Here is a 13,006-nt window from a genome sequence, read left to right as displayed (position 1 = left end):
AAAAAAAAAAAAAAAAAAAAAAAAAAAAAAAAAAAAAAAAAAAAAAAAAAAAAAAAAAAAAAAAAAAAAAAAAATGAAGGAATTGTAAGGAGAGAGATTTGTTCCGAGATATATTACTATTATTATCATCATCATTATAAGAAAGGTAACAGTTCATTAATATAATGACATATACAAAAATGGGAGAGAAGGCAACTCGACCCACGGCCAACAGAGGTTCTATAAGAAAGCCCTCCGATCGGCCCAATCATCAGAAATTGAACAGTTACAAAAGGAATTACTACTAATTACACACCAAGAACCAGCAGCAAAAATAATATTATCAAGAAAAGAAAGCAGGTTTCAGTCTCTGCCTACTCAAATTCAGCGATTTCTCTCCATCCAAAAATTGCACACTCTCAAAGAATGCATCTAGTTGGATCTTGTCTTAGGTGCAGATGTTCTCTACTAAAACTTCTCATTCACCTCTCGGGAAATGTATCCTTCCAGACCATAGTTCAAAGATCCACGTTTAGAGTTTTTCAGGATAATTAAGATCTTCAAGGACGGAGCTGCAAGTAAGGGACCCTAACGGTCAAGAAGCCTCAACTAGGAATTCCTCCTCTCAAATTCCAAAGCTCCTATTTCAAACCTAAGCTAGTAGTGATGGCGAAAGGTTGGAGAAATGAGAGGCTAGAGTACTTCACAACCATAAATTCACTCAGAATTAAGGTTTTAACTTCATCATGAAGCACTGCCCAGCCAACCACATGAAGGAAGAAGATTTCAGCACAGCTCAACAGAAGGGACTCTCTGGTCAAGTCACATATTTTCAAACCTTGAACAAGTGCCACCATAAACGATGTTGTAAGCTTTAAGAAACAGAAACGTGGTCTGACAGCTCTTTCCACCTTACGGACTTCAGCATTTTGGGATTTCTAGGGCCAATTGGGCAGACAAGAAAATGGTGGGTGCAAGTATAGTTGGGGTTTTCCCTCAAATATGCCTAAGAAAAGATAGTATTTTTTCCCCTAAGAAAGATTGTTGATCAGGTTGTTGAAGAGTCTCATGCTTTTGGTAGGAGTAGAGTGTCTAGATTACTCCAAGACCATCTAGCCATGCAATAAGCACACAAGTCACAGCGGTTCTTGATCTTTAGACCATACGGCTGCTTTTTTCTTGAACTGTGAAAAATTCCAAAAAAACTATAAAGAGGAAATGTGTATGTCAGCAAAATCTGGTTGATGAGATGTGAAAATGGAGGAAAGATTTGTAAGTTCTCCATACCCTTCGGATTCCTTTTCTTTTCTGAGCTAGAATTGGCATACTGTAGAGGTCCACTAGTTCTAAGCCATTGATTGATGTCATTCAAGGTGGGGTTAAGCATGTGATATGTCAATCGAACTTGACAAAAAAAAAAGCGGATGAAAAAGAGGAGGAAGGAAAAGAGTCCACTTATACACTTCAAAGGCATTGGGTGAGCAAAAAACTCCTTGAACTTATACTGCATTCTAATTTTTTCTGCATCATACCTATGAAGTGGTATTGTGGCAGCCTTAATGCAAAAGAGCATACAGAGGAAAAATTTTGCTTTCATGGAGATACCCCATGGACGAAACGGTTTGTCACATAAAATTTTTCGCTTACAAGGATGAGCAATCTCCATTCACCTGGTTTATGAGAAGCAGAACCATTTGTATCTGGAGAAGCCTGAAGTTTAATATCAGTAAATCACTAAAAGCAAGAGCCTCCGGTGCCAAGCTTAGTCATCCAAGCTTAATCTTCCCTGTTGTCCTCCGGATGACATCCATGTCATGGTTTTAGGAACAAACTGAAAATCTAATGGACCAGTATGGTGATGCTGCCCTGCCTAATTTGGTTGGACAGATGTAGGTGTGTTTCTTAGTATAGGTGTTGAAATGTAGTGGAAAGAAATGATTATATCCTATTCCTTATCTAAGATTTTATGTAACCAGATCAAGGATGGTGCTATTCCAAAGATAGTGATTTTTTATGACGAACTGTAACCCTTAATAGCATTAATACTATGGAAAAAATTCAACGGAGGTTTCCCAATATATCCATACCCCCCGATATATATATATATATATTATAAAGACTAAATTGTCATTGAAAAGGAATGAAAGAATACACGGATAAAAACAAGCCCACAAAAAGGAGGCCCTACTAAAGGAAGAGACTCCAGTCAAGTACAAAGATACCTAAATATATAATCACAAAAATATTTTGTGGGAAGCATAGAACCCAGCAGGGACCAAACATCACAAGGACCTCTCTCTCGATACCTCGAACCAAAATGGCACAAAAACCCCAACTTGCCAAAGAAACCTACCTTTATCGCAAAAAGGAGGGTGATTGAGTAACACCTTGATCATCTCCCTAAATCTATGTCTAGCAACTTGGACACCAAATGCAACAAAAAAACGTAGGTCCAAATAGACTAAGTAAACTCGCAGCTCCAAAGGAGATGATCCAAGTCTTCCTCCACTTTCAGACAAAGGATATAGCAAAATTGTCTTATCAAGGCATCTTTCTCAATAGCCTATCAAGACACCAACTCTTCCATAGAAAGCCTACCAAATAAAGAACTTAGCCTTCTTTGGGATTTTTACTTTATAGAGAGAGGAGAAAATAGACTCACTATACAGAGAAGGGTTCTACATGCGACGAAAAAAATGAGCTACAAGAAAAGCCACTGGAGATGTAAGTCCATTCTCCACAATCTAAACTCAAAGATAATAGAGTCGTGACATCTGTCATTTCCCTATCGAAAAATAACCACAGAACCCAAGCAATAAAGAGTAAGAGCTCCAAGAACAAACAATACTAGCCACCGAGTTGGTTATCTATAGAACTTGGGTGGTCTAAATGAGGAAGCATAACACAGAGGGGTCTATCCTTCATCCATTTGTCCTCCCAAAAATACATTTCCTTCCCATCACCCACAAAACAATGGACCAGGTGAGCGAAAAAGGAAGCTCATCAGAAATTTCTTCCAAAGGTTTCTATTAGTACCCTTGACCCCACCCAACATCCATTCAATAAGATGAGGGCCATTATTGTTTGCTATAAATCCTATACCACAGAGTAATAGACTCAAGGAGGAAATGTTACAACCATTTAGCCAAGAGGGATTTGTTTCCGGCTTTTAAATTCCTTAATTCTAAGCCCCCTAGGCTCACTGGCTTCCCACCATCTCCCACTTCACCACAGGCACTATTCCCCTCATTGATCCCCTTGTACAAAAAATTCATCATCGACTTCTCAAAATTCTTTTACAGAGTCGAAGGAACCTTAAAAGGGGGAAAGAAGGTAAATGGGGATTCCACTCAAAATGGAACAACCGAGGGTTAAACCTTTCCGCTTTGGACGAAAACTAGGGGTGTTCATGAGTTGGGTCGAGTCAGATTGTGACATTTTTTAAACCCAACAAAATTGCTCAGGTTGTAAACTTTTCAACCCAAACAAACCTTATTAAATAATAAACCCAACCCAACCCAATCATAAATTGTTTGAGCTAGATTGGTTCGGGTTGCTTAGGTTAATTATTCAAAATTTTATTTTTAATAGAGGTAAAATGTTAGTTTCTAAAACATCAATTTATTTATTTTCAAATATTTAATTAAGATTTACCACTCAATTTCAATATATATTTTGAAAAGTTACCTTCCAAATGGTTAAAAAGAGTTGTTCAAAGAATAAATAATCAAAAAAATAATTATGAAATTAATAAAAATAAATAAATAAATAATTGAATCGTAAGGAAAAATTTATGTTTTAAAATTAACAATAAATTCGGGTTGATTCGGTTCTACCCAACTTAGTATTAGGAAACCCATGAACCAATCCAACCCACAAAATTTTCATTTATTTGAACCGAACCCAAATAAGTTTATGACCCAATCCAAAATGTACGGGTTGGGTTGGGTTGATCAGGTTTTTTAGGTATCGTATTTTTTAACACCCCTAAAGAAAACTTCTCTTCCCAAGATGCAAGCTTTTTACGCGTCTTATCCATCACCAGATCCCAAAACGGAAGGTTTCTCGGATTATGACCTAAGGGAAGACCATGATAAAAGGAGGGAGGACTAGAGAGAACCAACCTCTATTGATCGACCTTTAGACCTGACACAGTCTCAAAGAATGTTAAAATGTAATTCAGGATCCGAAATGACTCCCTCCTTGCTTGAGTAGAAGAAGATAGTGTCATCGAAAATTTGGAGATGAGATAGAAGCCCCATGTTCTTACCCACTTCCATCAACTCCTCTAGAGACAATCCTACTAGGGATACACAACAAGGAAAAAGAGGGGAAATAGCATCCCCTGTTTGGCCACTTGTTACATGGACCTTCCCCTAGGCCTTCCATTAAGGAGAATAGAGTTGCTTACTGATATAGTACAACTCCAAATCCCCGTGGAGCTTGTACCCGAAGTTTTTCATACGAAGGACCTTGTCAAGGAAGTTCTAATCCACATAGTCGTAAGCTTCTCAAAATAAATCTTAAAGATAACCCTTTCTTTGCTTACGACTCTTGTAGTTTTTGATTGTCTCGTTAGCAATGAGAGCCTAATCAAGAATTTGTCTCCCCGTAATAAACGCACCTAGCCCCATCAAAATCATTGAAGGGATAAATTTTTTCAGTACACAAGTACTATGCTATAATAATGAAGGATCTCTGTTAAGTCTGTCGATTCACTTGAGTTTGCTGAAAATGTTTGGAAGTTCTTTGGCCAGATGTTTGGGACGCAGAGGTCTAAATCGAAATGTATGGAAAATTGGATGGCTGAAATCCTTCCAGAGCAGTGGTTGTAAGACAAATCCAGAGTGCTTTGGATGAACCCTGCTAGGGCTATTCTGTACCTTCTTTGGAAGGAAAGGAACTCGAAAAAATTTTCAGACAAGCCAAACTCTCTTTACAGTTTACGACCTCAAACTAGAGTCCCCAACTTAAGTCGTCTTGTAATTACACTATAGACACCATCAACTTGGATTACAAGGTCTTTTTGTAATCGTTCCGTCATACCAAAGTCGTTGCTAGGATAAACAACATAAACTAATCACAAAGCAAGGCAAAAGACAATCGGCCAACTAAAGAGCTTCCAGCCAAGGAAAAGGGGCAACAAAGTAAGCAGAAATAAGACAACTACAAATGAAAATCAAGACAGGGAGTGACAAACACAAACCTTCGGCAACTTCCCTCCAAGCCGGGTAAACTTGGAAGGGTTTTTCAGATACTCCACCACTTCTTCCAGCTCTTGCTTTGCATCATCACAACCTTTAACATCCTTAAATGTCTTGACATTCTACAGGGAAAGGTTATCACTGAATAAGAACAAAAACACTCCCAAGCAAAATTATGCTTGAACGTACAGGAATCAGAACAGTTCGAAACACGTGTTTCTAATCAAAAGTAAACTTATTTTCTGTTACCTACCAGCACAAAATAGGAGCTTACTAAAATGTAAGACCGTCTATAGAAAGAAAAATTATGCATGAAAAAGATAACTTCTCTACCTAAACTAATTCATCTTAACTCCCTCCTAGCATAAACATTTTAGCAATAACGAAAAATCCTAAATTTCTGCCCAGGCTAATCAAATCTAGAAGAATAACAAGCTTTTTCTACCCATGCCTCTACAGATCAAGGCAAAAACAATGATAATAGATTACTTAAATGATTTTTAAAAAAATGACTTCTAGTTTATAAATGGGTAAGTTGAAATCGTTATTCACAAATTAATGAAATTAAAATGAACAAAAACATTATTTTTTCTAGATAAAAAAATGGTCATTTATGAAAAGACATAGTAAACAAACAAAAACAACTTCTATACATAATTTGTAATCTAAAAGGCAGAAACCTATTCTAGAAACAAATCCCAAACAACCCCTGACTTTTCACGACATTTACGTACTTATTTCATATACAATCGGACAAAGAAATCACATAGAATACTTCATATCTACCTTCTCTGGCATAACTTCTTTATTTAACTCTTTTGGGGCATATGAAGAACTTGAACCAACGCCTGAGGTTCCTATGCCACCTAAACTCCCTATGTATTTTTGAAGTGCGCTAGCACCCATAAACCTGTAAGAGGACTCTCATGTACCACAATTAACAACTAAAAAAACACAAAACCAAGCATGATTCTGGGAGAAGGGCGGAGGGAGGAGAACAATGGTAGAGATTGTGAAGTAAAGGCTAATACCATACTAATCCAACAGCAACAGTGAAAAGTATAGTGGAGATAAGTTCTTGTACAAAACGAGACTTGTTGGGTACTTTAGGGCCAACCTTCAATAGAAAATAACGTTACGAATTAAAAACTAGGAGGACGATAGTAGTTCACATAAAGAAACAAAACTAATATGATATGATGGAAGGAAGTCCAAGAAATGGTATGATACTTACCATCACTACATGCAATGGTTGTTTCTCAGAAATGCCAGGGTTCACAAAGTGCTCGTCCACGTTTCCTGAAGCACGCTGCTTCAACTCTTGTAGCTGTGCATTTTTATCGATCAGAACAACCACAAGAATAACCAAATTTATTAATAAGAATTAAGATCAGACCAAAGAGCAATTATCCAAGTGTGTTCATACAAATTCGAGATCTTCTTATAAAAGGAAGAGAAATTGGTCAAGCTTAAGTACCAATGTAGGAAGAGTTGATGGCCTTCCACTTTCAGAATCTGGAAGATACTCAGAAATTTCGTTGGTGACAACAAGAGCTCGAAGATACTCCACTACTCCTCTACTGTCTACAGCATGATCCCTTTGCTCAAAACGCCTAATGACAGACTCAGGACTGGAAATAGTTCCACATGTTACAGAGAACGTGAAACCGTAAGTATCGTCTAGTTACCAACATATGAAATAATAAATCCAAACAATAACACTACTTGAAGAAGGCAACGTCAGAATTAATGATTGAAACCTCAGCAAACGATAAGGGGAAAGGGGGATAATTCAAAACAAAAAGAGATTGATAACACACTATGGTCAGTGCTACTATTGAAAACTAAATAGACGGTTCAAGACTCTTTTCAAACAAATAAATTGAAATGAAATCGCCATTCAAAAAACCATAACTTTATAAAGAATGACAACATTTTTTTTTTCCTAAAGTAGGCCTTTTGTAAGAACTAAACATGTAACATCCAAGTCCACCGCTAGCAGATATTGTCTTCTTTGGGCTTTCCTTTTCGGGCTTCCCTTCAAGGTTTTTAAAACGCGTCTACTAGGGAGAGGTTTCCATTACCTGATAAAGAGTGTTTCATTTTCCTCCCCAACCAATGTGGGATCTCACAATCCACCCCCCTTTGAGGCCCAGCGTTCTCGCTGACACTCGTTTCTTTCTCCAATCAATGTGGGACCTCACCAAATCTACCCCCTTTGGGGCCCAGTGTCCTTGCTGGCACATCGCTTCATGTCCACCCCCATTCGAGGCTCAGCCTCATCGCTGGAACATCGCTCGGTGTCTGGCTCTAATGTCATTTGTAATGGCCCAAGCCCACCGCTAGTAGATATTGTCCTCTTTGGGCTTTCCCTCAAGGTTTTTAAAATGCGTCGGCTAGGAAGAGGTTTCTACACCTTTATAAAAGGTGTTTCGTTCTCCTCCCCAACCGATGCAGGATCTTGCAAAACAAGCAGTACAACTTCAAAATAGATCTTGTATTCGACAAGACAGGAAAATATTTTCCAGTTAACGACATGAAATCAAATACTGCTGTTTTTCTAAAACAAAATTGTGAGTGTCCGGTGTACACCTTTGACTTATCTCACAGGACAACCTTAAAATCCTAGCAGTAAAAAGAATGAACCAAAATTCTAAATCCGAGGTAAGTGACCACCATGATTTGTGTAACAAACACTACTTGAACAAAGCATTGCAAGAAAAGCTTGTTACTAATCAATTATTCACCAGCTCAAGTAGAAGCAAGAGGAAAACTACATGGCCATTGCTATCTTGAGTACCATGATTATTCACAGTTCAAAATACAAAATTAAAAAACCAGTTTGCAAATTAACCTCTGCTTATTCAGCTCGGCTAATAGAGCACTCTGCTTGGCCGCATCCTTCGGATTCGCATCAGCCTCAGCAGTTAACCGCTCCAAACGCTTCTCCTGCCGCCAAAACGGCCACCAACTATACCAATCCATTACAATTTCAATCACCTTCTGAAATTTCCTTCTTGTTGCTGCCCACAGCCCCATCAAGAACACCACAAACGGCAACCTCTTCCACTTCTCCTCTTTCTCAGACTGAATTCCACTCTCAAATCCCTCCAATTCCACACTTCCAGGACTATCCAACACTGTCTCGGCATTTTCATCAGTGGCCATCACCCCACCCTCAATGTTCATCAGAATCTCCGAACTCTCACTACTACCCTCCATCCTACTCCCATCAAAATCCGCACCCTGATCGCCAAACCCACCAATATTGAAATCTTGAGGACCAGAACCCATATTGCCACCACCGGAAGAAGAAATCGATTCTGAATTGTAATTCCCATACTCAGGGTGCAATGTACAGGGAAGAGAAGAAGAAGAACGACGCCCAAATCGAAACCCACAACCCCAAAAGGGGGTGCAAGAAATGGAAGGACAAGGAAGAGACAGCGACAAGTGAACCATTTGCCTTGAAGAAGAAGAAGAAAGAAGGGAAAGAGGAGGATACAGTGAAGGATTGCAGAACAAGGAAGCTTGAAGATTGACCATTATGGTTGAAACTCCAAATTCGAAAATGAAGAGTGAAAAGAGAGCAAAGGAAAAAGGAGAGGGCGAGGGCGAGGGAGAAGGCGGCCTTATCCTAAAATAACAATATTTGGATTTGCAGACCTCTCCTTGGCGCCGGCTTTTTTACGCTGCCTCTGTGAATCTGTTTGTGGGTAAAATTATTCATCCACGCTTCATTATTTTTTTATTTTTTTTTTATTTTATTTGAGAAATTACAATAAATAATAATAATAATTTTAACAACATTTTTCTATAATATTTTTATTATTATTTAAATATTTTTAACGAATTAAATGGTATAAACAAATTATAAAATTTTGACAATATATTAACAATAAAAAAAAATGTATATATATATATATGGTTGGACGATGAAAATGGTTTATAATCCAAGAATACTCTCTCTATTAGTTGTGGAAGTCTAAAGCAAAGTCATGAAAGTTTATGTTCAAAGTGACAATATCATATCATTGTGGAAAATTGTGTTGATCTAACATATATATATTACTAATATAAAGATAATATAGGTTGTAAAATATTTATTTATTAATTTAAATCTTTTTTCAAAAAATGCTTGTTTCGTAACTTTTTAAAAAATATACATCAACATCGACGTTCTATCAATATTTTTATCAATATCGATGATTTAAATTTTAATATCAACGATTTTAATGTCGTATATAGTTATAATAATATCATGTATATTTTTTAATTTTTACATCACTGAGTTTTTAATAAAATATATATATATATATATATATTTACTTTGATTTAAAAAAAAAAAAAGAGATGTTTTTAGAATGAATTTTAAAGTTAAAAGAGTAAAAATGGAAAAATTTTAAGTTTAGGGATAAAATTAAAAATTACTCTAAACTTTTGTTTTGTAAACAGTAGGAGAGTTAATTAAGATTAAATAATTGAGAGTAGAAAATCAAAAAAAAAAAAAAAAATGTTTTACAAAATTATTCTTTTCTTTAGATTAATTTTATTCTTTACCAACTTTAAGGAATTATTTTTAATGCTTTTTGGTAATTTTTTAATAGACTTTTAAAACTCATGCTTAATAATATTTAATAATTAGCTACATTTAAATTTAATCAATAAAAACTAGTGTGAGGATCTTTACATTTACTTCAGTAATTCACACAAATAGTTTATTATAACAATCCTTTTTACCAAAAAAATAATAAAATAGAAAAAGTTTTCAAAATTATAATTTAATTAAATTAAACCTCAAATTAAATTTTACTTTACAAAAATAATTGCTTTAAATTTTTTTTAAAAGGTTAAAACAATACTTTCAATTATCCAATTAATAGATATTAATTATATTTTTCTGTCCTGTCTCGTAAATATAAATATAAATAGATTTTTAAATAGAGATGTTCTAAAGTTCACTCTTGAATTCTATGTATATTAAAAAAAAAAAAAAAAAAAAACTTTCAAAATTTCATTCAAAGGTATATCTTACCGGTTCCAATACGACTTTTTCAAATAGGTTTAATGTCAGTTGGTTTAATTTTGTAGTAATAAATGTTTGATTATATTGTTTTGTTTTCATCGCATTTATAGTCAATTGTTTTTTCCTTACAATACAGGAGTTCCTATCTCGACGGTCTATCTAACCTTATAATACAGGAGTTTCTATCTCGACGGCTTATCCAACCTTCAGTCTCTTATTCGGGGTGGCTTCGTGGTGGAGTGATGTTTCAAGTTCAATTTCTAACCACATGAATGAACACCAGCTAATAGTTTATATGGAAAAAAATAAGAATTATACATTAAATAGTTTCTTTAAATTGACGGTAGAAAAGTCGCTAATTTCTGCTAAGGATCCTGCTCGAATCCTTGCAAAAATAATGAATAAAATAAGATGAGAACGAGAAAAACTTGCTTGTTTTCGCCTAATAGATATCTCTAGTTAAAATGATAACAGGTGGAATTTAACAAAATTAAAAGCTTTGACAAAAGTAAATTTGATTTTTTTCATCAGTGAGTGTCAAATGACAACTTCCATTAGCTCCCCAGCTATGCTCAATAGGTACGATCTCCTGAATCAAGACCTGATACATATCAAACAAAAACACAGTTTTTAGATTTATAATTGCGCCCTCAATACACTTTTTCATCAGCCTGAAACACAGTACAGTTGAAACACAGTTCAGTTTATAAATGTCGGGTAAGTCGAGCAGAAGGAATAGACACAAAGTAATCACGTATCCAAAGATAATAATCAATAATAACCGAGTTTCGCAACTCACTTAGCTTCGAAGAAAGGTGCTTGGTTTTTTGCACTCGGGATGATCGATCTTACATTCATTCAAATCCCTTAAAATGAAAGAGAAATGAACAAGAACTGACCAAATTTGTTCTGAAACTGTCGAATTTAATGCACATTTTTCCTCTGCCAAATTGCATGCTCTAGTACGTTAAAAAGCTTGGTTTTCTTGAATGGCCATTCAACTATTAAACAGAAGACAATACATGCTATTGCCTGTGATCGGGGCGATACGGTGGTGGCGGTGTCTGGTGTAAACCACTGGGGCTTGGCATCATACCTGGGGCCATCTGAGGCGGCATTGTCCCTGATGACATGTAAGCAGGATTGTGCATGGGCATGGAGTAAGGCGCAGCTGGACCACCAGATCCCCAACCTGAAGAAGGCTGAGGCTGCACCCCAGGCTGCTCGGCGGAAGGACTATACTGGTTTCCGTTGTATTGATGGGTGGAAGGACCCATCATTTGACCTGGTTGCTGCCCCACAACAGGCGGTTGAGAATTTACCATGGAAGGTGTATTGGGAATTGTATAGTCTCGACTTCGATCATTATTCACCTACAATTACATCAAACTAGCCATTTAGGTACATTCAACTTTAACATAATCAAGGATTGAACTCTCCATCAATATGTCAAGGAAGATCTAACATCGATTATTCGATATTTTTTTATATTCTTTTTATAAATACAGATAAAACATTAAAAAGAAATATTGTCTATTAATCACAATATAAATATGAATAGTAATAACAAGATCTATGACTTAAGACGATTAGAAAACCTTTTTAAAGGCTCAAAAACACTTCAATCCATAGAAAATAATCAGATTGCATCAGAAGAGATAGATGGAAGATTCAATGTCCACATTCATTAACTCCGGAGCAGAAGAATAGTATTTTAAAAAAAAGTAATTGATAAATAAAAAGATCATTACAATCGGTAAAAAGGACACAAATAATCAATTGTGGATTGTTGTTGCTATTGGACAGCTAACCACAAAAGTGGAGTTTTTATTACCTTGATACTCAAATCAGTATGGCGCGAATATGAGATGTGAAGCTTGCAGAATCCTCCATCATAAATACAGTGTCCCTCCAGGGCTTCCTTTGCAACTACCGCAGTCTGAACATCTGTCCACATGTAGCATTTACTGATTACTATGCTACATAATTATATTGAAATAATATGGATGAAGACCGAAAATTTGAACCCTATTAATATGTTGTTGACTTCATCTTCTTTAATTAACTCATATTTTATTTAAACGTTTAAATTATCCCTATCTAAGCTTCTTTAAGGATAATTTAACTCGTTCAAAGATTTGAAACCAAAAAACACCTTTTGAACTTATAAAGGATACAGTTGCAATCATGTTCAATAAACGGTAGAAAACCATTTCTGCAAACATGCGGTAGCCAATTTACATTTGCACCCAACAGGTGAGACTAGTGTCAGCACGAGTTTAGTTATGAACTACCTGGATACTGAATCAAGGCCTGGACTCCTCCATTCTTATCAAACATGGCAATCTTTTGGACAGGTCCAAATGAAGAAAAAACCTACCAACAAAAAAATAAATGGTTGGCATGATAAAAATAATTTGCAAATAATTACAAGATATGAATTAGCAGTCATTCAACTCACACACACACACACACACACACACATGCTTCTGAAGTCCACAGACAATCTTTATAAAATTTCCATATCATGCAATACCATGTGCAAAACCTCCAACGTCACTGCATACTGCATGTTCTCAATGGAGGCAAGAAGAACATTACTCTCTGGTTCAATCTTCTTTCCATCCAAACCCACGGTGAACTGCAAAGGTGACTGACGACAAATTCATTCAAAGGAGGAACAGATATAGAAAAATAATATAAGAAAAGAAGAAAGACCAAGATTTGTACTGGTAAGCCAGCAATTTCGTGCATAGTAAACCATTTGAAGCTTTATCTTCCTTTTTTTTTTTTTTCT

The 13,006-nt window shown here is 35.9% G+C and overlaps 2 protein-coding genes across 4 annotated transcripts in view; both read right to left on the bottom strand.

Annotated features, from left to right (window-relative positions):
- Positions 1-8,859, bottom strand: part of LOC111471540 (ATP-dependent zinc metalloprotease FTSH 11, chloroplastic/mitochondrial-like) — a 13,348-nt gene extending 4,489 nt beyond the window's left edge. Inside the window, exons 1-6 of the mRNA XM_023117257.1 lie at positions 8,038-8,859; positions 6,661-6,814; positions 6,418-6,510; positions 6,215-6,300; positions 5,970-6,093; positions 5,186-5,305 (exon numbers count right to left, since the gene is read on the bottom strand). Coding sequence (XP_022973025.1) covers positions 5,186-5,305; positions 5,970-6,093; positions 6,215-6,300; positions 6,418-6,510; positions 6,661-6,814; positions 8,038-8,729 — 1,269 coding nt within the window. The 5' untranslated portion in view covers positions 8,730-8,859. The remainder of the gene's footprint in view (positions 1-5,185; positions 5,306-5,969; positions 6,094-6,214; positions 6,301-6,417; positions 6,511-6,660; positions 6,815-8,037) is intronic.
- A 2,088-nt stretch (positions 8,860-10,947) lies between these two features.
- Positions 10,948-13,006, bottom strand: part of LOC111471547 (polypyrimidine tract-binding protein homolog 2-like) — a 6,056-nt gene continuing 3,997 nt past the window's right edge. For 2 of the 3 annotated variants that reach the window (XM_023117271.1, XM_023117272.1), the window contains exons 8-11: positions 12,746-12,862; positions 12,504-12,585; positions 12,044-12,156; positions 10,948-11,582 (exon numbers count right to left, since the gene is read on the bottom strand). In XM_023117271.1, the coding sequence (XP_022973039.1) occupies positions 11,235-11,582; positions 12,044-12,156; positions 12,504-12,585; positions 12,746-12,862 (660 nt within the window). In that variant the 3' untranslated portion in view covers positions 10,948-11,234. The remainder of the gene's footprint in view (positions 11,583-12,043; positions 12,157-12,503; positions 12,586-12,745; positions 12,863-13,006) is intronic. The other variant, XM_023117273.1, reaches the window with a different exon arrangement.

The sequence above is a fragment of the Cucurbita maxima genome, unplaced genomic scaffold, assembly GCF_002738345.1.
Source record: "Cucurbita maxima cultivar Rimu unplaced genomic scaffold, Cmax_1.0 Cma_Scf00053, whole genome shotgun sequence".
NCBI classification, from domain to species: domain Eukaryota; kingdom Viridiplantae; phylum Streptophyta; class Magnoliopsida; order Cucurbitales; family Cucurbitaceae; genus Cucurbita; species Cucurbita maxima.
This window is presented reverse-complemented; position numbering and strand designations above follow the sequence as displayed.